Genomic DNA, 23,905 nt, shown 5'->3' on the forward strand with positions numbered 1-23,905 from the left:
TGAGCTGGATTTGATCTCATAACCTGAAGAAAAGTATTGTAGTCAATCCTGCCATTCTGGACGATCGAGATAAATATTTATTCATATTTATTCTCACACAAATCTAAAACAAAAACATGCCAAAAGAAGTAAACAGTCCATATAGAATGCAGACATGAAGAACCTGCCCTGAAAAGATAATAAGTCTTTTTTTCCCCCAACATAGAAGTACACCCATTATTTTGAAATACTTGATCTTCCTAATATGTTCCTATGCAGAGATCACAAAAAAACCCCTAAAAACCCCCAAAAAACCAGTATATTTATTGAGCATGTAAACAACATATATTGTGAACCAGGTGCAAGCTGGTGTTAATATATCGCAGTCATAAACTTAACAATAATGTCATGAGAGTCCGTAATTTTTTTATTTGCTCCTGTTCTGTATTTATTGTCGGACATATATCATGCTAGGGTGTAAACAAGGCTAACCTAGGTTACAAATAAAAGACAACATGTACTGCGTACAGAGATCTCAGCACGTTAACTTTAACATCTTGTGGTCAACCTAACTCTATCTGTGTTCGGATGTTTGTTTTGAGAGCTAGCACCAGGCAGTGACAACTGCCCGTCTGTCCGATGACATAAACAGCATATGCGTGGCCAATAAACAGACAGGGAAAAGTGATGGCATATGAAGCAGAGGCTTTATGAGCCAGCTACCTGTCTAAGTGGATGGTGAAACAGAAAATAGTAATAGTTGGACAACTTGATCCCAGCGTTTTATTAATCATTGGGAATAAAGAAAAAATGAAATCTGGACACTGGTCTCTTCAAACATGCAAAATGGCCTGACAATGGACAATTAGGACATTCTCCTCCACACTTCTGGCTAACTCCCTATTATGAAGGTTGAAAGGTACTGGGAAAATCTCATATTGAGCCAGATGTAACCTTGGTACTTAATCTTTGAATGCTATAGGTTCATTGATTCCACACTAGCAGAGGAGCTTTATACAGATTGTCTTCTGAAGACTACGTACAATATAGCTCCAGGCATTCCTGAGAATCAAGATTGTAACATGCAATTCTGATATTAGACGTCAACAGTTCAAACACTTAATGTAAACATAGGTATAGGACTAAAACAATATTACCATTAAACATTCATTTCAATACCAACTATAGTAAAAATATTCGATCTTCTTATCCAAATAATACTGCTTTCAAATAAACCCAACTGTGTAGAAAAATGAGACATACTCTGTGCATTTTTCATCAGAAGTCGCCATTTAATATATGTCTACTGGCGACTTACTTTTTAGGATTTACTTTGCTTGATCGATTCTTAGTTATATGTTGTATGTTAATAAACCCAGCATGCCTCCAGTTCTGTAAATAACAAGATATTGGCTTGTCTACTCTCAGTCAATGAGCCTGACACCATCTCCATGTTTATAATTTTTCTCTTTTTCAAATTTACGATGTACATGTATATACATATGCTGAGAGAAAAATAACTCACCTTATGTAGTAGATTCTCCCGTCTTGAGTCAGCTTAGCCTCTAATCCATCTGCCAGCTGATTGTTAATCCTTTGTAAAACATTACCATGTGCAGCCATCTTGTTTTTTAATTTAGCCCGGCTAAAATTTGTATCAACTGTGTGACCCGAAATTGGTGAATGTGAGAGCACTAATTTAGGAAATAATATTTCAAAGGCAACATAGCTTTATAAAAGTGAGACTAAATACTTCTGATCTGCATTCTGATCACACCATTCTTAAATCATTTCCTAATGTCCACGTGGGATTGGATGAGAAAACATCAACATGCAAATGATTCAAAACACTGAGGTCCCATTGGACACTGTATTTTGTTATAGAAATTTCACATCACATCATGGTAATCCAGTAGTGTGAAAGTAGACCGTTAATCTCCTTATGACAAGTGCGAGCCCCATCTCCATAATCTGCAAAAACGAATAAATATAAGAATATGTTATATGGTGTTTTTCTCTCTCACAATAATGTAGTATTAAATGAAGATCTGATATTGCTGATTATAACATTATAGTCATATATTTATATTCAGTTAATCTGCAAGTTAAGCAACAATGCTGACACCATGTAATTAATGCATTTTGTTTCTTGAAAGTCTCATATTTTATGCACTTTCAATGCTTTGTAATGCATGTTCATGATAATGGGCATTAGGTAAAACATGTTTGAACATTTACAATACATATACATCTATAAGAACACTTTATCACTTGACTATAATTTACTGTGATCATATATATGCATATATGCAAAGCAGCAAACAGTGACAATTACATGAACATGTATCTCATTTACATGCATGTATAATTAATTAATAAGCAGGGGTTAACTATGACTGCACACATAAATCTTGTACTCAAGTCAACAAATCATAATTTTATACACGATAAATGTTAACAATTTCATGAACGTGGTATATTTTTTAATATCCACCAGCAAAGGGTGACAGCTGATCATGGATGTAACTTCATTCTAATTTCACTCAATAATTAGAATTTATTAATATTTACTATCTGATAAACTGTTAAATTCATCACATACTGCATGGTGAACATGACAGAAATTACAGCTAACACCTACTGCAACCACACTGTCATCCGAAGTTAAAACACTTACCCAACACACAATTATATAATCACAATTCTTGAAAGACTTGAAACTTTAAGTAAATTTTGTATTGGTTAAAACAAATATACAGTACTCAATAAACATATACCTTACCAACCTATATATGACTTTCAAAATATTAACTTTTACATTAAACCATGCCATACATATATTTTTAATTGTCAGAGCTATAAGACTAATGTGGAATGGGGGAGAGGATTCTTTTGTTTTTTTATTGTCTTTCTTCTTCTTTCTGACAACACTTTTACACCTTGTTGAGTGGTTTTACAAGAAGATGTGCCAGGTGGGTGAAAAAACTATATGATGTCAGGCATGACAAACTCGAGGGTCACATGTGGGGGTGTCAGATCATATGTCTAATAAATGGATGTTCCTTCAGGCAATTCATGTGATCAGCTACTTAAAAATCCATAAAATCTCACCAGATATACACAAAAATTCATTCCAAAGATTCCTGAACAGTGCCTTGAGTAATAATTTACAGTTATAACGTTTCAAAACGGATATATTGGTAATTTTAATGTTTATATATATTTAGTCCAGTACGTACAAATGTAATACATCTATCATTCCAGCTATACAATTAGGTATAGCAAACATGAAAACTCTGGAAACCTTTGGAAAATTACATCCTAAAAACACAAATAAAGGCAGACTTTCTCTTCTTTTCTTTTATAGGGTAAAAGTCATAACTTTGCAGTGAAATATGTATCAAGATGTATTAGAACTAGGCACCTGTATACAGATTTGAGGGGCCTCTGTGGCTTAGTCGGTTAGCGCGCTAGCGCGGCGTAATGACCCAGGAGCCTCTCACCAATGCGTTTGCTGTGAGTTCAAGTCCAGCTCATGCTGGCTTCCTCTCCGGTCCCAAGTGGGAAGGTCAGCAACCTGCGGATGGTCGTGGGTTTCTCCCGGGCTGTGCCCGGTTTCCACCCACCATAATGCTGGCCGACGTCGTATAAGTGAAATATTCTTGAGTACGGTGTAAAGCACCAATCAAATAAATAAATAAATAAATACATAAATACATCAATACAGATTTGGATTCATATTCCACCCTTCAACAGTCACTGCTTAGTAATTATGCTAATATTTATGCGTTTATATCGTTTTAATAATCAATAACTGACAGACTTCTCACTTACACAACCATATTTTCGGGGACTGGTACTCTAATTAATTATTTTATGAAATTCAGTCTAGAATCTGTTGATTCTACATCTATGTTTATCTTTAAGACCTGGCCCTGGAATCACAAAGCGAACTTAGGCATAAGTCAAAATTTAAAATCACTTTATAATTGTTATTACTGAAGTAACATCGTCAAAGTATTGTTTGAAAATGTAAATTCTTGATAATTTATTGTACAACAACTTTCAGCAATATTAAATAATGGAAGGGAACATATCAAATTTTAAGAACGAAAATTTCCATTTATGGCCCATCATAGCACATTACATTAAAAAAGCCACACCCAATGATGAGCTCACAAAATTATGGGAGCATTAAATGCAATGGATTACACATTAATTCAACAGCAAAAACCTGAAAGTAAATTATTCTCAATATTGACAAAAACTAGGCTATACAGTTAAGATTACTAATAGCATATCTATGCAATACCTTCAAGTTAGTGAAAAATGTTGGATACAGTCGACTGAATATTAGATCTGATATTATACTGTAAGTATTATGAACAGAAATAGATATGCCATTATTAACAGCATGATCCATTTATAGTCCCACCCCTGTAGAACCCCAAGGGACATTATCTGCTCATTTAAATGAACCTGTGACCAGGCTCTAAACCGCTCAAGGCAGAACCACGAACTCGCGATGTGACAGCACATGCTTCAAGTACACCTGTCCACATTCTGCTACATACAGTCCTGAAATAAAAGAATTCTAATCTTACATACATACGGAGTGGCTCGATCGGGGAAAACGACCTGATGTGACTTTTCCTTACACAAGTGCCTGTCGATCGGCTGATGACAATTACATACATATTTGCAGTCTTTTATTTCGCTGTGTTGGTCTTGGGCTAAGATAAAATCAATAGGTGATCTAAATGCACAGGTAAACAGGGATCTCTAGCATGCCTGTACTGATACAACCAGCCTCCCAAGCTTAGCCATTAGAGACATGCTGCACTGGGTCAACACAGGTAATTGAAAATAGAAGAATTCAACAAATACCTGGCAAAAAGCTATGCCTTACAGATACACTGAAGAACATACTATAACCACTATTTATTGTTACCTTCATTCATTCAAGCCTGAGAAAAATATTTCAGCCGTGATAAACATGCTGTGCATGGTCACCATTTTGCATCTTGTCCAGATTTACATGTGTCTAATTGAACTCAAAATCAGAATAAAGCTGTACATTTTTTCCCAGTCCGAACATTCATAAAGACTTCAGATTCTAAGGCTCTATACTTTTGAATGAATGGTCCCTCAAATCAGTTGGAAATTATAGGTAAAAAAAAATGTACAATAATAATGTATGAAAAAGAGTTGGAATTAAATTAGGTATAGCTCAGCTGAACAAAGGTAGTTCTGTAAAGGAACAATCAAAAAACTGATTTTTATATTGTTGTAAATGATCTTAATCTGTACATTACCTAACTCAGCCCTCTGCCCCATTAAGCATTAATATAAATACTATGACTATTCTATATATGGACAGAACAAGAATTTACATCAAATTTTCTAAATGGATGTGATAAACACTATACAGGTTCAGTGTAAACATAGTAACATGTACGTGCTTATTTGATAGATCAAGAATTTTATAACTGATACCTGTACCATGATGATCAGGTTTATCAGTAGTATTGCATGCAGAAACCCAAGTCCTCTCAAGTCAGCCATTCCCCTTGCCCAGGAACCTGACAAACCATCTGACTTAATACATAGCTATAAAGAACTTCTTATGCACAATCAACTTATGAATAGTGTATTTCTGTAATAAAATAGTCAAATAATTAAGATACAGTACAGTAGCTGCAGCCCAAATACTAAGCACAGTATTGTGTATTACCATCTTCATATATTGGATAGGTCGGTCACCATAAGGCTTAGGTATTGTGCAGCGTACTGAAAAGAAATCAGTTGACCTATAGCTGTCAGCTAGCTCACATATTGCAATCTTCAGCTAATGCTGAATAATGAGCCCGGGTTTAAGACACAGTTCAGTCAGCAATAGGCCTTAGCTATGTCTTTAGTATCTTATACTTACTTTAAGGCCAATGATACTTGATTCCTTGTTGACCCATCAGAACACTTTGGAAAATTGGTGGAGGTGGCATCAAGTTTCATTTTTCATTATCATTATCTTGGCTATCCTCAATGACAGTTTCACCTTTTTCACAAGAAAAAAAAGGAGGAAATAATGAATTCTAATGCAAAAGAGGCAAGCATGCAGTGGAGGGAAACTAGGAATCTAGTGTGGTCATTCTGATTGGCATAACTCAATGAGTTTGTCCACATTTGGGTTTTTAAGACATTAGTGTAAAATGTGTTAAAATAAAGTTTTTATTGCTTCCAAATATGACAACAAACAAATTCTGCTCTATGAATGTTCTGAATTTCTTTCTATGATATGGGTCAAATTAACGAAGCTTGAATGCAGCTGAGCCTGTAGGAAAGTAGCTGTGGCATTCTATAAGTACTGTGGCCGTCATCGTATAAGTAAAATATTCTTAAGTATAGTGTAAAACATCAATTGAATAAATAAATAAATATAAGTACTGTATTTCAGTTTAGCATTTTTCAGGTGACACATTTGGCCAGACTCTGACTGATTATATTCACCTTATATTGCCACTTATGAGTTTTTTTTTATGAAATTTAATTAAGTTTTTATCAGAAAAATATAAGGGCTGGCAACAATGTTATCATCCTAAGGCCTTTCCAAGATCTTGTAAAGATCTTGCATTCATCTATGATTTAAGTTACTGATACAGTTTGGCTGTCAACTGCATTCAATGTTTTAATTCATCAGCTTACCCTGCCATGTCAAGGAACAAAAGCATCAAACAAATCTTCTAGATTTTTGGATTTGATAGTCAAAAAAAACAATACAATGTTGCAGTCTACCCAATATACCATGAATTATGACAAAAAAACCTTCAAATGACATGCAGCCGTACAATGTATCATAATCTTTATATTTGTATCAAATAAGTGTACCTTGTGGAGGAACATTGTTAAAAAATACTGAAATACATGTTCATAAAAAAAACAACAACACAATAATCCAAAAATATGAAAAGTGTGCCTAACTAACATACACTAACTGACATGATGTACACAAGCATAAAGTATAAATAGTAATAAATCAATGTATAAGAAATACATTTTAAAGAATATTGAAACATACATAAAACGATGTATTGTGATATTGTAATGCAAACAAAACAGCCCACTTTTACAATCTCTCACACGCGGTTACATAGTGCATTGTATACTGCAGAGTTGGACTATGATGTAAAGAAGTCAAGAAAATAAATAAGTATGCAACTATCACAAGATAAGGGTTTCTTATGAGATAAACCACGGTTTCCAACGATATAAGTGTAGCACCTCTGGAGCATGATCGAACTGCGACTGCGAGGAAAGATAGACGCACATGTGTGTTCCGAGATGTAGATGTACTGTACACCTAAAGGGCTAGGAGTTTAACCTGACAAAGCTGAGAAGGAAAACACAGGACACTAGTAAACAATCTATGCAGGTGACATTTCTCCAACTGTCAAACCGACTAAGCAGCGTGGAGTACGTCGCATGCCCGATCGACCGCACCTTAAAGTAGACCTTACCTTAGCGCGGGTAGAAACACCGGTATATCTCATAGCAGTCCAACTTGAAATCAACAGACAGTCCCGGCGTGCGAGGCTGTCAGTAAACTCCTTGCAACCAACGTGAATTTTCCCGCCTCACTAATAAATGTCATGCTTGCAGATAAAGTTGCCTTTTGTAACCATTGTGCATACCTGTCAGAAATATTAGGCCGAGTAGATCCCCATATCACTGGCAGACACATGTATCCCAGCCGTCGGTCGCTACTACTACACAGTTGAATGCACTCACCTCTCGCTCGTCTCCACTATTCACCGCTGAGTGGAATCCCGATACACTCTCCGAATTTCGGGACCTCGCTGGATTGTGCCGTGTATGCGGAGAACCACTGACGTCATCCTTGTCACGTGACTCATTCTGACACGAAGGTTTCCGGTACCTGGGTTTGACGTTTGGGAAAAGTTAACACCGATCTCTGCCAATTTTGGTACGTATTTTACCGACAGCATTCGCGTAGTTATATCCTTTAGAATGCTGTGTGAATAAATGTTACATATGTTGAGAGGAAAGACAGGGAATCTCGATTTTTAAGCAAGAATGTATTATGTTATGCTACTGGAAAGCAGTGAACAACAACAACGACAGTGGTGTCCTGATTCAGTGAATAATGTATATAATTACTGATAAATACATTGCCGCGCCTGCGTTTAATGGCGTGACGAGGTAGTTGCTTATGTATATCACGGATTCGACATCCAACAGCCTATCCTGTCTATGTATTTTCTTAGTCTTACATGTGGACCCAGGTGGTTGTTTCAACTCGTCTTTGTACACTGGGCTGGCGGAGAATATCATAGCCACAGCGGGAGCCTATTGTGAACTGTACACCGTTTCACGCCGAGTTCTATAAATCTTTTCAAATTGATCTCATCAGTCTAAAACAGATGTTAACTGTGGCTCTTATCGCTCAGCTAGCCCACACACACAACCCGTGGTGTAACTTAGCTGTTGCTCGGAACAAGCAGAAAATGTGTCACGCAGCCAACCTTGTCAACTTGTTTGCCCGTCCAGGCAAGTACAATCAGTAGTGTATCCAGCACCTTATTTACTGAAACAAAATTTCTTGGGATTGGTACTAAGCATCTAATAAAGAAATAAATAAATAAATAAATTTGTTGTAGCAAATCATCCGCCTAGGCATAATCAAATCAAACCTTTGAATAAAATGGCTGTCAGAATAACCAGAAATAGGCTAAATTTTTAGTTATTGTTGTAATCTGTGGAATGTATCACTACATACACTTGCAGTAACACAGCATGGCGGAATTTCACTGTTCTCGGAGAATGTACTTCCGTTTGTGGTTGAATATGCTGCTTTCATGGTTGTTAAGTTACAATGGAATGCTTTTTGACGAATTATAAAGTCCCACCTGCGAAGGTTAACAAAAACGTGGGGGCTTCAAAGTCTAAATAGGCTGCTATAAATATGGAATAAGGAATACTAAACACACATAAAAACAGTGTGTGTTCCATGACAGTATCTGTTGGTAGAGGTTTTGATTGATCGTTATTGGGATTTTATCAATTCAGTTATACTGCAACACCTGCTATTAAAACAAAATGAAGGTAAAGTTGTCAGTGAGTGAGTTATTGGAATAAACCTTGTGGGCCTACAGGTTGAGGTGTAATAAATCAGTGTAGGCCTGTGAGCGTCATTCAGCTCCATTCCTTGTGAGGAAGAGCTGAAATAATTAATTTATTATGGAATGTTATGACAAGCCATAATTCTAGGAAATTGACATGTACATACATATACTTGTAGTTCGATATGTAACTAAAAGAATCTCTGTATTGGTAGGCATATGTAGGTTTTTACATGTATGCACATGTATGTCTTTCGATTTTCTCAACCCCCTTCACTCAATCAACGTTACACTTCCCAGGTGTATTGCTTGGGAAGTCCAAAATAGTGAAGTGTTAGGTATTTTCAAAAAATGTGTTCTGCGGTAGGCACACACAGTACTCTGTCTCTTGGAAAAGTAGGGAGTACTGCACCTCTGAAAATTATCTGTAGTACTGCTTGACCCCTTGGGTTACTGCCCAAGTTGATCTTCCTAGTGGCATGAATACCAACGAACTTATTACACAAAGTTTTTCATGATCTGTTGAAGAAATAATCTGTGAAATTGTGGAATGAGCTGTTATTTACGTTTGCTCTATGTGATAAACATTTGAATATAATCGTGAAAAGATCGAAAAAAAAAGGGTTGATTGTACATGTATTCTATGTATCCTTGCCATCATTGAACTATTGATATACAACTATATGGTGTAAGGACCAAAACCTGTATTACGATATGTGCCTTGATCCATTGCCACGTATGGCAGGGGGTTCATATGACTGAAAAATTGTTAAGTATGACATTAAACCTCAAGCACTCACTCACCCAACAGACATCAACGTGATTGACATACCAATTCAGGTCAATCGGGTAGATGGCATCACGCAGTGAGAAGCTTAAACAAGACCTTTCTTTCGAGTTCGACAGAGATTTTCTGGGGAAATACATGTATGAGATGAAGGTCAGTGTCAGTAGTTGCAAAAGGTACATAAGTGTCTTAGCTGGCAGACAGACCCTGTATTATGCGAATTTGGATATTAAAGGAGAACTCCAACGCCTTTATTTTCATACTAAATGTTCCCTAGACACAATATTTTGCTATGTCCGTATGTAAACTGCATTTAAAAAAATATTATTTTAACTAGTTCCACTTAAAAACACCATTCATGTTGGATCATCTGCCTAACTTGTCGGCCACAGAGCCCTGGCCAGGGGATGTCATGTCGTGAAGACCTGCCAGGATTATTTAGGCTATTGAAAAAGCCCTGCAAAGCCCATGACAAATCTGTGCATTCAGATCTACCCACTGTCAATGTAACTAACGTTGCAGTGCTCTGCGATGTGTCACCGCAGTCGCTAAACCACACTAGGGCATGGAATAATCTCAAAATTAATTGTAAAAGTATAGCGATTGTCTCGTCTTGTCTGTGTTGAACACACACTTGCAGGGAATGTACTGCTGTGGCGTCACAAGGTCAACGGTGGCTCGATAGTAGTGGAGTAGATTTTCTGATCACCAAATTCTGCTGTTTTTCTTCCGTTTTTGATGTTTTAAACAATACGGAATCAAATCATGGGACATGAAAGCTGCAGTTTGGCAGGCCCAACGCTGGAGTTCTACTTTAAGTATTATGTATGCAGCAAGCTTTGCCGATGGGGTAGCCAACTACATATACAATGTAATAATCGGGTACACGTCTTATGGGCTAAGGATGGTACCAGGCTCCGTGTTTCCAGGCTAAATAATTATGTTGAATAATTATTCTAGAGTGAAGTAGAGGTATGAAGTACCAGATGCTTTTAAAATGACAAAAAAATTGAGACTTTTACAATGAGTTGATGTGCCCTGATAGGAAATATCTAACATGCATGCGCAGCGCACGTAAACAATAGCTTCAAGTGTAAAATGTTGCTGTTCTGACAGTTGTGAGTAGGGCACAAAAGGGAGATATCAGTATGGAATTTCCACTCGTATATAGATGCGGAGGAATGAAATAAAATTGTCCCAAAAGACCGCAGAGGGGTCTGCAAATGTAAGTCACCTGACCTTTGCCCATAATATGAAAGTTTTGGCAGGTATTTTCGTTCCGCCGACTTGCTCGCTTAAGTATGCTAACTATAAATTTCAAACCTGTGCCAGGAATGAAATAAAAACATGGATGAAGAGAATGCTTCCCACTGGTTTCAGAACTGTTGTTTAAATGATTGTTACTTCGTCCAAAACACCATAGCACAAACAAGGTTAGTAAGTGGCAGTGTGGTACTAATCAGAATGCCCCTTGATTGAATCAGTATCCGACCTATTTGGAAGTTGAGCATGTGCCAGTCCCTGCACGGACTGCTGCTTCTTCATAAAGAATGAATTTATATATGTGTTAGAAAGCATGCTGTTGGCATTAAGCTTCATGTTACACATTTCACCTAAATATCCAAATTAATGCTGTTGAGGCTTATTCCTCGCCAAGCTTATGCCCTGAAAACAGTGGACATTTGTGAATCTGGGAATCAACAGCAAGTCAGAACCACTTGGACACGATCAACCTCCTAACCATGGTAACTTTGATGTTTTGTAGAACAATTTCTGGTTGGTACCCTGATGAAGATGTCAAACAAAGAAGAACTGAGCAACATTCCTCTTACTAGTGACAGTGAATCAGGTTAGTAGCCTTATTATACGCAGTATATAATGACAATAACATAGGGTATAAAATCAAAGCAGCAACTACAGTGTGATAGTGAGCAAATGGTCTCGTTACTGGTGAAATACGGCCTCTTGTCAATTTGCGCTAGGGACTGATTCGGTGGCCTAATAGTTAGAACATTCGCGTGATCTGGAGACCTAGGATCAGACCGGTTCTGGCCGTATCAAAGTCTTTTAAAATGGTACTTTTGATGCCTCACTGGACCTTTAGCACTGAGAAGTTACAGCAAGGAAACATGACTGGTTAACCAGTGTTCGTATAATGTGACTTTGTGGGGTGTCATGTCTGGTGTCTTCTGCCACAAGAAGACACAGTATATGTACACACACCTAATGACTCCTCATTGTCATATGACTGAAAAATTGTTAAGTATTACATTAAAACCCCAAACATTCATTTATTCAATCAATTAACCTCAGGTTTTTTTTTCCAACTGTTAACGTACATACCTAAAAAGTAGCAAATTACATGCTCCACAGCACCAGAGCTAAAGCAGAATTAAGACTAATTGCAGAAATGTTCTGATACTGGTACATGTACAGTGTATGTGAATGACTGGGCTAACCTACCTGTACATAGTGTATATATGCCTTGGCTTTGGGGGCTTCTTGTGCAAAACTTTTGCAATAGGACTTGTAAGCCTCACAAAATTGTTTTTGCTACTTATAACAGATATACCCAATACCCACGTCATTGCGCCAGATATGTTAAAAAGCATGTCAGCATCACTAGAATGTATTAGCTGCAGTGTCATACAGTGTGCATGTATGTCTTAAATGTGCATTGTCATGGATGCCTGCTGGGATGACTTTCAGCCCTTGAATCAAAGCAGTTCAAACTTCTCATGATTCAAAAGGGGTTCAAATACACAACAAAATGTCAGTGGTCAATAGGATCTGTGAGATCTACTTATCTCCTTCAATTGAATAAATGGGAGTATAATCAAACTCTTTTATGATTCATTTTTGTCTAAATCTAGAGCCTGTAATACATATTTGCTCGTTGCTGATGTTAACAGGTGAAGGAGATGTCCATCAGAGACCAGGAGACATTGATAGTAACAGGCTAGAGGGTCTGACCAATGGAACCAGTGGACATAGTGAGTCTATTACAAGGGGTTTAAAATACATTTAACTGTACTGTCTCTGTGCAAATGTTTTACCATAAGCATATACTAAGAAGACTTCTCATAGATACAAATCAAAAGGGACAGCAAAAAAGCAGCAGAGTGGGCAGTTTCCACCGCCTACTGTTAACCTGCTTATCGTACCTGATAACAAAAAAGGGCAGAGTGTACATTTTTGGGGCTGGATGCAACATCCTTTTAAGATTTATTTATTTATTTATTTATTTGATTGGTGATTTACGCCATGCTCAAGAATATTTCACATACGACGACGGCCAGCATTATGGTGGGAGGAAACCGAGCAGAGCCCAGTGGAAACCCACGACTATCCGCAGGTTGATGACAGACCTTCCCTCTTAAAGCTGGAGAGGAAGCCAGCATGAAGCGGACTTGAACTCATAGTAACTGCATGGGTGAGAGGCTTCGAAGTCATTACGCTGTGCTAGGGCACTAACCAACTGAGCCACAGAGCCCCCACTCCTTTTAAGAAGCCTAGATATGGGTATATAGGGTTAGAAATGAGTGATACATGAGAGTACATACACACCCACATTTTGGCTGGCACATCTGAAAATTCAAAACGGGTGTGCAGCGTGCAATCAGCTTAAATTTTACTCATTTGAAACATTAATTGATAGTTTGCACTTAAGAATGCTCATGATAAGGTTAGTAGTGAAGTTTATTTTATTCACTGAGTTTACTTGTTTAAAGAAAAGGACATTAGCAGTATGAAATATGGAGGGCATTAATAACACATCAGATGTGAGGCAGCAGAGAACTGGTGATAAAGGTCAGCTAAAGGCCCAGCTGTGCCCATGAGAATGAACTGGATTAAATGTCTCTTTTTTTTACCTGTATTTAGCTGGGTTTGCATGGTAGTGGGCAGGATGTGTATTTATCATTTACAGGAATTTTTGTTCATGTGTCTACATTAATGATAAAAAGCAATATGTTTCAGCTTAATGCAGCAATTTTCTTATTTGACCCGTATATAATGTTTTCATCAAAGTGTGATTTGGCTTCACTATTACAGCCATTAGTTCTGTATTTACGCCCACAATTTGTTTATTAATTTGGTTTTTCGAATGCTAATTTATGCTTGTAAATTGGGTAAATAGTTTAATATCGAGAAAGTCATTATTTTAATGTGCCTGTAATAATTAACCCTTTTGTTTCACTTTCAGTTCTAGACCCAGATATTAACCCAGATGAAGAAGAAGAGAAACACAGGCTGATTACACAGGTTTTAGAATTGCAGAACACCCTGGATGGTTAGTATTATCCTCTGACTTGTCATGCTTCCATCATGGGACAATATTCTGCGATGCAGTACATGTATGAAGGTCTAGGTGACTATTTGAATAAACAACTACAATATAGTAGCACAGTGTACAGAAAGAATATCTCAGAGTCCCAGCCTGAAGAGTTCCTCAAGAATATACACTGAAAACAGCATTTTCTTTCAGCAAAGGAAGTTTTCACGACTCATTTTAACAGTGGGTTGAAAGTAGCAGTATTATAGTACTTCATTTCTGATTAAGAATTGTTTTTTGGAAATTGGTGAAAATAGTGGATATGAAAATTTGAAGAAGTTAGATATATACAGTGCATCAGTATGATCAATCAGTATCAGTCTTCACGGGATGAAAATATAATATAATATACATTTTACATAATTATATTAAAACTTTACAGATGAAAAAAAAAATTGACATCCACTATACATCAGTCTGAGAGAACCTGTATGGTTTACATCTATTTTCAGACCTGTCATCACGAGTGGACTCTGTGAAGGAAGAGAACCTCAAGCTGAAATCTGAGAACCAAGTGCTGGGACAGTACATTGAGAACCTGATGGCGGCCAGCAGTGTGTTCCAGTCCACCTCCCCCAAAACCAAGAAGAAGTAGATCTCCAGGGTGGCAGAAGTTTAGCTTTATTAGGTGAGGATTGAGGTGTTATGGAAATGTGGCAACAACTCAGTGTTGAGTTTGGTAGTTACATTGGGGGTGCTAGTCAAGTAAAATAAAATAAATGTAGTTGTGAGTGGAATACTGATAAGTAGTTGTTATTCATCAATGCACATGAAATGAAGCCTTTGGGACAATTTCATATAATTTTCAGTATAAACACAGGAATTGTTTAACATAAAGTGGAAATTATCTTCAAATGTATTAGATCGTTTTTTTAAGCCTTGAAGGACACCTAAACCTAACCATTCCTGATTAGTTATGTGGGTAGTCATATAAGTGAAACTTATACAAGCTATTTAAATGCATGTACATGCATATAGCAATGTGCATAATTTCACAATATCGTGAAGCTCATTGTGCTCAAATTAAAATGTCCCAGCTTTACACATACATCTAACATCACCTTTCAGCAGAGACAATATGACTGTGCTAATTCCTGAACCTTTTGCACATATGAAAGAGCAACATCTAGTGCAATTTATGCACATGTTTAAGTTGATTTTGGATTGGCCAATTTTGGGGCTTCACAAAAAGTACAATTTTATGAGTGTACAGAGATAATGCCTTCAGAATATGCTTGAATAAACACCTTGCAAACATGCGAAAAGGTTGAACAATTACAGTAGATTTTAACCAGCCAATTTCCAAAATCGCCTTATTGATATTGTTGACATTGCCGAAATTCCAGGCACAATGTTCAAATGAAACTTAAAAGACAGACTTATAATTTATTTTTGCAGGTCAAAGACAAAATATACAGTTAAATCCAGCTGTTTACATAATCACCATGTACATGTCCGTGTAAAGCCAGTGATACATGCTGGTCATGACTTTTAAACACACAATTATCAAATGACTGTACTTAAGTTCATGCAAAATGTATAGATGTTTCATGTATAGCATTTAATATTTCCTATGGCATCGGCTTAGAACAGTTTGGTAGTACAGTACAGTGCCTGGGCTTCTCACCAATTCCTGCTGTGAGTTCAAATCCTGCGCATCCTGGCTTCCTTTCCAGTTCCTTTTCCCACCATAATGCAGGCAGCGGTTATATTCTTGAATATTGCATAAAACACCAATGGAATAAATAAATTTAACATTTTTTGCTGCATGCAGCTGCCCTCCTATTAAGGTTGTTATTGCTGGGTAGTTTGTTAGTGCTCTGTTCAGATAGATTTGATTTATGTCTTCTGCTCGGGTGATCTGAGAAGATGACAAGCTTCAGTCAGGCGTGTCAGATCATCCTGACACTCAATGTGTCTGCATGTGATTATATACTCACTTTTCTTTAGCTTTTGTCATCAGCACAGTTTGCCTTTTTGAAACATTAATGAAACGAAACAAGGTCAATTCAAGGTTAATGTCTCTTACAGGTGATAATAACCCACACATTAATGAGCTCACTGTAGGTATGTAATCATGACACCAACATCAAACACAAGCATATAATGGACAGTACCCTGGTATATTATCTCTCTGGTGTGTGTTCTCGCCATGGTATGGTTCAAGTACTGGCAGTGTGGTGTAAAGGTCTAATCATTCATTCATACTAGTGGCTTTGTTCATGACATATCTATCTAGGTATGAGGGACAAGGCTCACAGCGTGTTTGTCAGTCTATCAGTCGGTCACAAAACACCTGTAAACACTTTTTTCGTTTTTTTCATCATAGTATATTGAAATGGGACATAACTAGTTACAAGTTAGGCAAGAATTTCGGGTTGTTTTTAACTTTATTATGGAAGTTTTTTTTAATCCTATTTTGCATTTGCATAAGTTTTGTGGTAGTACACTGTGTTGAGTTAGAACTTGGTACAGGGCTTCACCAATATGATTTACAAATCAGGTTTGAGTTTCTGGTCATCTTGTCCATTTTCAACAAAATCACATCAGTTTTTGTTCTGTTGTAAATTTAACCATACTTGAAGCTGTATTATTGAATATTCTGTTGGATCAGTCAGGTAGGGTACTGTACATGCACAATCTGTGAACCGTAGCAATACAGTACTTCCAGTACGCTCAGAGCTGAATCTTGATCTTCTTGTGACAGTAACTGTATTAGGTTCCCAGATGATTTTTTCCAGATTCAGTGGGTTGGTTGTGTCTTAGGGTTTCTTTGAGAACAGACAAGGGTATTAGATGTACCTTTGACATGTTTGAAAGCTGCCTGGAGCATGACATTTAGAACAGGAACCGGGTACACTTTCCAGGAGTGAAGTTAAACGTGTATAGCACAGCTCACCCAGCCTTTCTGTTCCTGAAACCTTTAACCATTATGCAAGCATGTTGTGAGCTAGGTCTATGGTTATCATTCAAGTTACATTTGTATTGAGCTTCAAAATCAAAGAGCTGTTTAGTTGGCCTGAAGGCATTGGGTAAATTTGAAGTAATGTTTTCATCATGTGGCATTTCTCTGTGTGACAAAGGAGAAGCCCCCTGGGTCCTTGGAAGTGTATTATAAGCCTGTGTGGCATGTTCCGTTGATCAGAGCCGTGTATTTAGTGACGTCCTCAACAAGTCAGACGATCCGCAGCACAAAATGTATCATTGTTCAGCATCAACAGGACACAGATCATATCGGAGCAAGACATCACATTTATGCCACTCATCAGTTGACATATCCATCAGCAAATATAGAACTGCTCACATTTTCTGACTCTGATAACAGCTTCACCCACAGAATATTGATTTTTTCTCCCCTCTGTATAGACTCCCCAAGTTTTGCTCATCACACCATTATTATAACAATATCAGTTTCAGACATTTCCAGCAGATTCCTATATATCATCTTTTTTCTCACTCTTTTTCTCACATGGCTTTAAATTTCTTCAAATCCACTGAAAATTAAAGAAAACAATTGAGTAATTAAATGAAATTAATGTTTCTCTAAGCTTCTTTAATACTTAAAACACAGGCAGATGAACAAAAATGTTTTCATCGAAAATGCGGCATCATCTATTAGATACCTGTTTTGTTTCTTGTTTTATTTATTTGATTGGTGTTTTGTGCTGTACTGAAGAATATTTCACTTGTACAGCAGCGGCCAGTATTATGGTGGGAGAAAACCAGGCAGAGCTGGGGGAAACCCACAACCATTGGCAGGTTTCAAACCTTCCCATGTAAGGCTGGAGAGGAAGCCAGCATGAGCTACCCTTGAAATAAAGGCAACCGCAGTGGTGAGAGGCTCCTGGGCCATTGCGCTGCGCTGCCGCATTAACCACTTCTCCCACTTATTTTAAAGCAGCTGTATTACCCTTGTGACCAGTCCTTTGAACTGTTGGACAGAGATGTATTAATTGATATTATCAGTAAATTATCAAACGGACCTGGTATGTAATCATTTTGGTTGTACGTTAAGCTAATTTTAAACAAAATCAACTGCATTGAATTACTGTAAAGTATTTCAAAGTTAAGCTTTAAAGCTATGTATTAAAATCACCTGTTTTCCCTTTTTGTTACTTGGTTTGATGTCATCATCTCATCTAAAGTCCATTAAATGATGTTGCCTTTAATATTCCAGTGAAGTGATTTATGCAGGTTATCTGATTTTACAAAATTGTGGAGCTAAATTTCTATTCTTTCATGTTCCTTCTAAAAGAAAATAGGAAAAACATTAAGCCAAAAAAAGTCATGTTCCACTTTTATTAACACACGTATGCCATACCCTGAATCTATCAATACTTCATTTCTGTGGTGGTTGTGAATTAATACACGCACCTAATAATTAGTGAAGATAATGTGAAAGTACATGTATGTGCTCTCACAGGGTGCCTATCCAGAAGCAGACGTGAACATCAGTTATATTGAATCTTGTGGGACTGGCATTGGGTGCATAGGGCCTGTTCACTGTCATGTGTTGTGGAGTGTCTTGTAGACAAAACACAGGTCATGACCTGAAGACCAGAAAGGCAAGGTTATTACTGTATATAATGACAGTCGGTAACAGATGCCAGGCACGATATTGATTCTCTTAAAGGAGACACAGGTTATTGCTGATTTAATCTCTCTCCTACCATTTCTATTTCCTTCCATTTGGATCCTCTTGAAGGCTTTATACTCATCATTGTGTTAGATTCCTGTCAAGTGTGTCTGAACCATCTGAGAGGCCCACTCTGCAGAAGGCCTACTGGCTTATTGCTTCAGAGCAGCATCAGTCGCATTGTAACTTTACGTCAGCTGTCACAGTATGACATATTGTGCTTTTATATACAAAGGTGTACCTCCAGGTATATGTACCAGTTTGTAATAGTGCCATTGAATTTCTAGATATTAGTGTAACTGATAGACACCCAAAGGCTGGTATCATGCTGATGAAATAAGGTCCTGCCTGTTCGGGGCATTACTAGGTTTTCTCTGAAGCTTTTGACCAAAGGGGTTGTATTTAATATGAATACATTTTCTACTGGTGTGGCCACAGCTTGTGTCCGGAGGTTTGACAAGTACCTGGGTTAAGTGGTTGTCCCAAGTTGAATGCCTAATATTGTCCACCTGTAAACCTGAGACCAGTACATTTCATAAAGCACATTTTATAATAGCTAAGTAAGCCCTTTGCTGTGTGCACCATATGCTGTAGATGATGAATTTGTGCACCTACGTGGGAAGGTCTTCCAACAAACTGCGGATGGTTGTGAGTTTCCTATGGGCTTGGTTTCTTCGCACCTCAATGATGGCTGTTTTCAGTGAAATGTTCTTGAGTATGGCGTAAAACACCAATCAAAATAAATAAGTAAAATTAATATGTCCTCTGCACGCAGGTGCTGCAGTTTCTTGCCACCATACTGCTGGTCACTGTCTTATATTAACGGGGAATACTTTAGAGTATGGCGTAAAACACCCGTCAAATAACATATGAAATTATTGATAAAATACCCACATAAATAACTACTAAAGAGAAGTATTTTATCAGTTTTGTACAATTCTTAAACCTCTTTACTTGACGCAATGTCCATCTTTTCCATACATATATTTTCATACATAGTTCTGTCTTACACTTACAGTGTACTGTAACACTTGGAAGTTGTCCATGTAGTTTTATCACCAAAATCGTATCATAAAGATGCTTATATGCATGGCCTTCCGTCTGTACACGTAAAAAAATTGAAATTACAGCAATAATGCATAATTATGTTTCAGGATATATGTAATGACATGTCTTTGGCTAACGATGCCAGACTGATATAGGAGATCAGCATTAACCCATACAGGATAACTTTAATAATCCATATTGCTGGAATAGTTTGTGCGTTGGATATATACAGTCTAAATATCACATATACGTTTGTTTTGATCATCTGCAAATACATTTTTCTCCATTACTGAACAAGCCATTTTGTGTTGATGCTTTTTTTTTTTTCTTCACATGGGTACTCTGCTTTCATTTATTATTACATTATAGCGAGCTGTATTGTATAATTCAGAAATCAGCAGACGCTCTTGGCAAGATGTGAATGTAGACATCACATTTGCATACAAGTCTCGTATACCAAAGCTTCTATACCCTATAAATAGACTTGAGAGTTGTACGTGTATACGTGTATACGTGTACTGGTCGATAGCAATATAAAGTGGAGAATAAAACACTTAGCAGTCTCCATGTGCACAAACCCTGCTCTGATGTGCAGGGAAATATTCCTTGTTTCACTTATGAGAAATGGTTTTATTCTTGACGATGTGCAGAACTTCAGAGCCTGGCTTCATCAAATTATTGGCCCCTAAATGATGTTGCAGGTTGGAAAAAAATTCAATCAGAGCTGCAATTAAAATGGTTTTTTCCATGTAGTTAAAAATAAGTGCACTGACCCTTTACTGCAGAACAATGTATCAACCACAATATGACCTTTTTTCTTGTTCTTCTTGTCCTTTCTAAGCACTTGTAATTTATGGCTCGGGTCTTGATTGATAAATACTAGCTCTGGTTATACAGTGAGGATTTGCGGAACAAAGCATGGTGGTTTGCTTCACTTTCCTCTAGGCAAACCTGTTCACCACCTTACAAGTTAAAAATTCACGAGCATGATGGGTACAGCTTTCAAAATCTAAAAAGAAAACATGTCCGTTATTACTTATGTACTGATTTTTTTTTTCTGCAGATTTTGCCAGCTGAATTACACATTACATGGGACGATTGGCATTACAGCATCTTCATGACCAAGTCTGTTCTTTTGTGATCTTCATCATCCTTCATTTTATGTGCAATATATTAATGAAATGAGAACTTTTTGTGATAACATATATTGACATTATTTAATTGCTCTGTGGACATCATGTTATGTATTTAAGCTTTGAACTGTTTATTATTTCACTGCCATGATATTTTAAGTTGAACTGCAATCTACATGTACGTGCATATCTCTGTGTCTGAAATCTCACCTTTATGTCCACTAGCGTGTACATGTAGAGTAGATTTGTCATATTACAAATAAGCAGTGTTATAAATACTTCTATTAGTATTACTATATATACATACATGTAGATCGTCTAATCTCTAGGTGTACAAACAAATGCTTCCTGACTGATGTGTGAAAGTTTCGTTGAGCTGTTTAATGCACTAGTAAAATGTTTGGAGGTAAGACGTTAGATATAAGTATACTATTCAAAACAAAGGTAGGGATATTCTATAGAAAGGAGCCAATATCATTTTAAAATGCACCCCATCCAAAGTCAGAGGCAAGTTTTTTCAAAAATTTTCAGAGTTGCGACATGTACAAAGATTAATTTATCACGACGTATTGTGAACATCCAGAATGTACTCCTTGTTCAATCACATTTATAAAATCGAATCTTTAAGAAACATCAGTTCAACATGCTAAGAGCAGAATATTCCAGACCTCTTGTAGAGTAGTATATTCGATGGTCACATTTCCTCTTTGTTGCGGACCACTCTGAATCAGTCTCCTGTAGGCAAATTTCTATCCTTTACATGTTGTCAAGCCATATGTAAGGTTACTAAATTAGTTTTGTCTTGTATAATGTACGTAGGCCTACATGGCAGAGGTACAAGTTTATCTCAGAAATGTACATGTACCTATAGATTGTCAATAGTGCAGTGTTTGTACATGTACAGATAGCCCTTGACATTTTTCCTGTAATTCAGCATTAGAATTCCTATTTGTAGTGTGCTGATAATGTAACTGTGTGTACATGTACTAAACCAAGTAATTTTTGGAAGACCTTGAAAGGCATTTAATCATTATGTTACCATTTTTGTTTTCTTATATAAATCTTGATGTACACGTGTACAAGCCATAATCTATGTAATTAGTCGTAAACTAAAGCCCTGATTAACATGTAATTTTATTTTGAGTAACATCATTTTTTCAGGATTTGTGTATTTACTATCATTTCACATTTGTGTCCATGTGTGTTTTATACATGCTCCAATTAAAACTACTGTCACACAGAAAGTGACTTTCTTTATGTACATGTATACACCTGTACTTGTTATATAAGTATTATTTTGGTTGCACGCATGTATGGAATACAATGAACACGGACTCCTCAATAACAGAAAGACTAGGTTTGACTTGTCTCAAAGTTCTGGTTCAAGCACTGATGCAGCCATCACAATTCTATGCCTTCAGTACTGGTCACTGTGTTACTGATAATGCTGCTGTTGCTTCCTAGAATCAACCCCTGACCTGTCAGATGTCTACTGTTTAAGTGACCTAGCCTCTTTGACTGGCCAGCCTCTAGTCATAAATATTGCTCGATACATGTATGTATATAATTTTTGGTTTCTAAAGATTTTAGTCCTGTCCATGCCATGAGATAAAATTACCAATACGTCTGTCCAAATTACAAAAGTATTGTTTTGTTTTTTTTTTTTAAATTTTGTGTATGCAACCATTTTCACCATTTTATGAACCGTCATTTTAAGAAGTAGTACATATGTGTATTAGGGAAATTCTGCAGCTTTAGGATTTATACAGTATTTAATATTAAACACTGTTTTCAAATAATGGTCATGTATTACATATTCATAAGCATTTGGTTACTGCATCCTTAGCAAATTGTATCTTGGTCTGCTTAGTGATGAAAGACTGAGGAGAACAGTTGGCTGTTAAAGCTGCAGTCAGATACCACTCATTGGAGTTTTCATAGTGATTTAAAATCAAGTTCCAAGTCTGAGTGAAGACATCATGCTACTCTGAAACAAGATCAGATCTGCCTTATGTTTTGTCAATGAATCCAGTCTAGATATTTTTTTTTTTCGAATAAAGAAGCATGTTTATCCTTAACCTGTAATTTTGATCAAAGATGCTGTGTGACTGCAGCTTAAGTCGATTTCGATGGATATGCAGTGTGTGACTGGCAGGGGAAACTTGTGAAATATCATGATCTCAGTAAATAGCCACACCTGCTATCATTTGCCATGAGCGCACGTTTGCAAGGTGTATATGCAAGCAAATTCTGAGCGCATTATTCTGTGTAGACTGATAAACTTATACTTTTTGTGAAGCCCTGAAATTGGTCAATCCAACTAATGTACTTTTGTCTCCAAATTTGAGTTAAAAGCATGCATAAATTGCACTGAAAGTTGCTCTTTCATATGCGATAAGGTTGAGGAAAGAAGGTAATGTCAGAGCTATTTACTTAAAGTGTGGTGATCGTGAAGTAACATTTTTTTTTTACAATGGAAAATGAAATGGGTTTTCAACCAAGGAATTGTGTTAAATATGTGACATTGATTTTACGGTTAAATTTTGCAGATGGATACAGTGTGTGTATGAAGAAGATTATTTGTTACATCCTTGAGGGAAAATTTTAAAGGTCAGAACAGACAACCCATCTGATTTGGAATGGCAGGTGTCAGTGACCTGAACATGCCTCAGTGATTGGACATGTTGCTCTTTGTATCATGTGTTCCTCTGTCCACTATGTGGGACTCTGCAAATGACATACTGCATATTCACTCTCTTATCCATTTCTTTCTGGAGTCAGTCTTTTCCTGTGACTACAGCTTCCCCTAGTCGTAATGCTTACAGTCTAAATAAAAAGACAATAACACTGACC

The 23,905-nt window shown here is 36.9% G+C and overlaps 2 protein-coding genes across 4 annotated transcripts in view; one reads left to right on the forward strand and one right to left on the reverse strand.

Moving 5' to 3' along the window:
• The window catches only part of LOC135473057 (uncharacterized), a 165,269-nt gene extending 157,660 nt beyond the window's left edge, over positions 1 to 7,609 (reverse strand). For both annotated transcript variants that reach the window (XM_064752851.1, XM_064752852.1), the window contains exons 1-3: positions 7,494 to 7,609; positions 5,912 to 6,034; positions 1,505 to 1,950 (exon numbers count right to left, since the gene is read on the reverse strand). In XM_064752851.1, coding sequence (XP_064608921.1) covers positions 1,505 to 1,602 — 98 coding nt within the window. In that variant the 5' untranslated portion in view covers positions 1,603 to 1,950; positions 5,912 to 6,034; positions 7,494 to 7,609. The remainder of the gene's footprint in view (positions 1 to 1,504; positions 1,951 to 5,911; positions 6,035 to 7,493) is intronic.
• Positions 7,610 to 7,900: 291 nt separating this feature from the next.
• LOC135472136 (short coiled-coil protein B-like) lies at positions 7,901 to 23,903 on the forward strand. 2 transcript variants are annotated; one of them, XM_064751494.1, is made up of 6 exons: positions 7,901 to 7,960; positions 11,669 to 11,752; positions 12,816 to 12,896; positions 14,108 to 14,194; positions 14,689 to 14,864; positions 20,983 to 23,903. In XM_064751494.1, exons 2-5 carry the CDS (start codon positions 11,692 to 11,694, stop codon positions 14,829 to 14,831), a joined length of 372 nt encoding a protein of 123 aa, XP_064607564.1. In that variant the 5' UTR covers positions 7,901 to 7,960; positions 11,669 to 11,691; the 3' UTR covers positions 14,832 to 14,864; positions 20,983 to 23,903. The 2 variants fall into 2 exon arrangements, with proteins under 2 accessions (XP_064607564.1, XP_064607565.1); XM_064751495.1 differs by having other exon boundaries at positions 23,602 to 23,903.
• The last annotated feature ends 2 nt before the right edge of the window (positions 23,904 to 23,905 follow it).

The sequence above is a fragment of the Liolophura sinensis genome, chromosome 8 (assembly GCF_032854445.1).
Source record: "Liolophura sinensis isolate JHLJ2023 chromosome 8, CUHK_Ljap_v2, whole genome shotgun sequence".
Lineage (NCBI taxonomy): Eukaryota > Metazoa > Mollusca > Polyplacophora > Chitonida > Chitonidae > Liolophura > Liolophura sinensis.

Excerpts from the sequence above, each read along its gene's own strand:
- LOC135472136 (XM_064751494.1), top strand. The coding sequence starts at position 11,692 with ATGAAGATGTCAAACAAAGAAGAACTGAGCAACATTCCTCTTACTAGT. Across the intron at positions 11,753-12,815 it reads TACTAGTGACAGTGAATCAG|GTGAAGGAGATGTCCATCAG; the intron begins GTTAGTAGCCTT and ends TGATGTTAACAG. Across the intron at positions 14,195-14,688 it reads ATTGCAGAACACCCTGGATG|ACCTGTCATCACGAGTGGAC; the intron begins GTTAGTATTATC and ends ATCTATTTTCAG.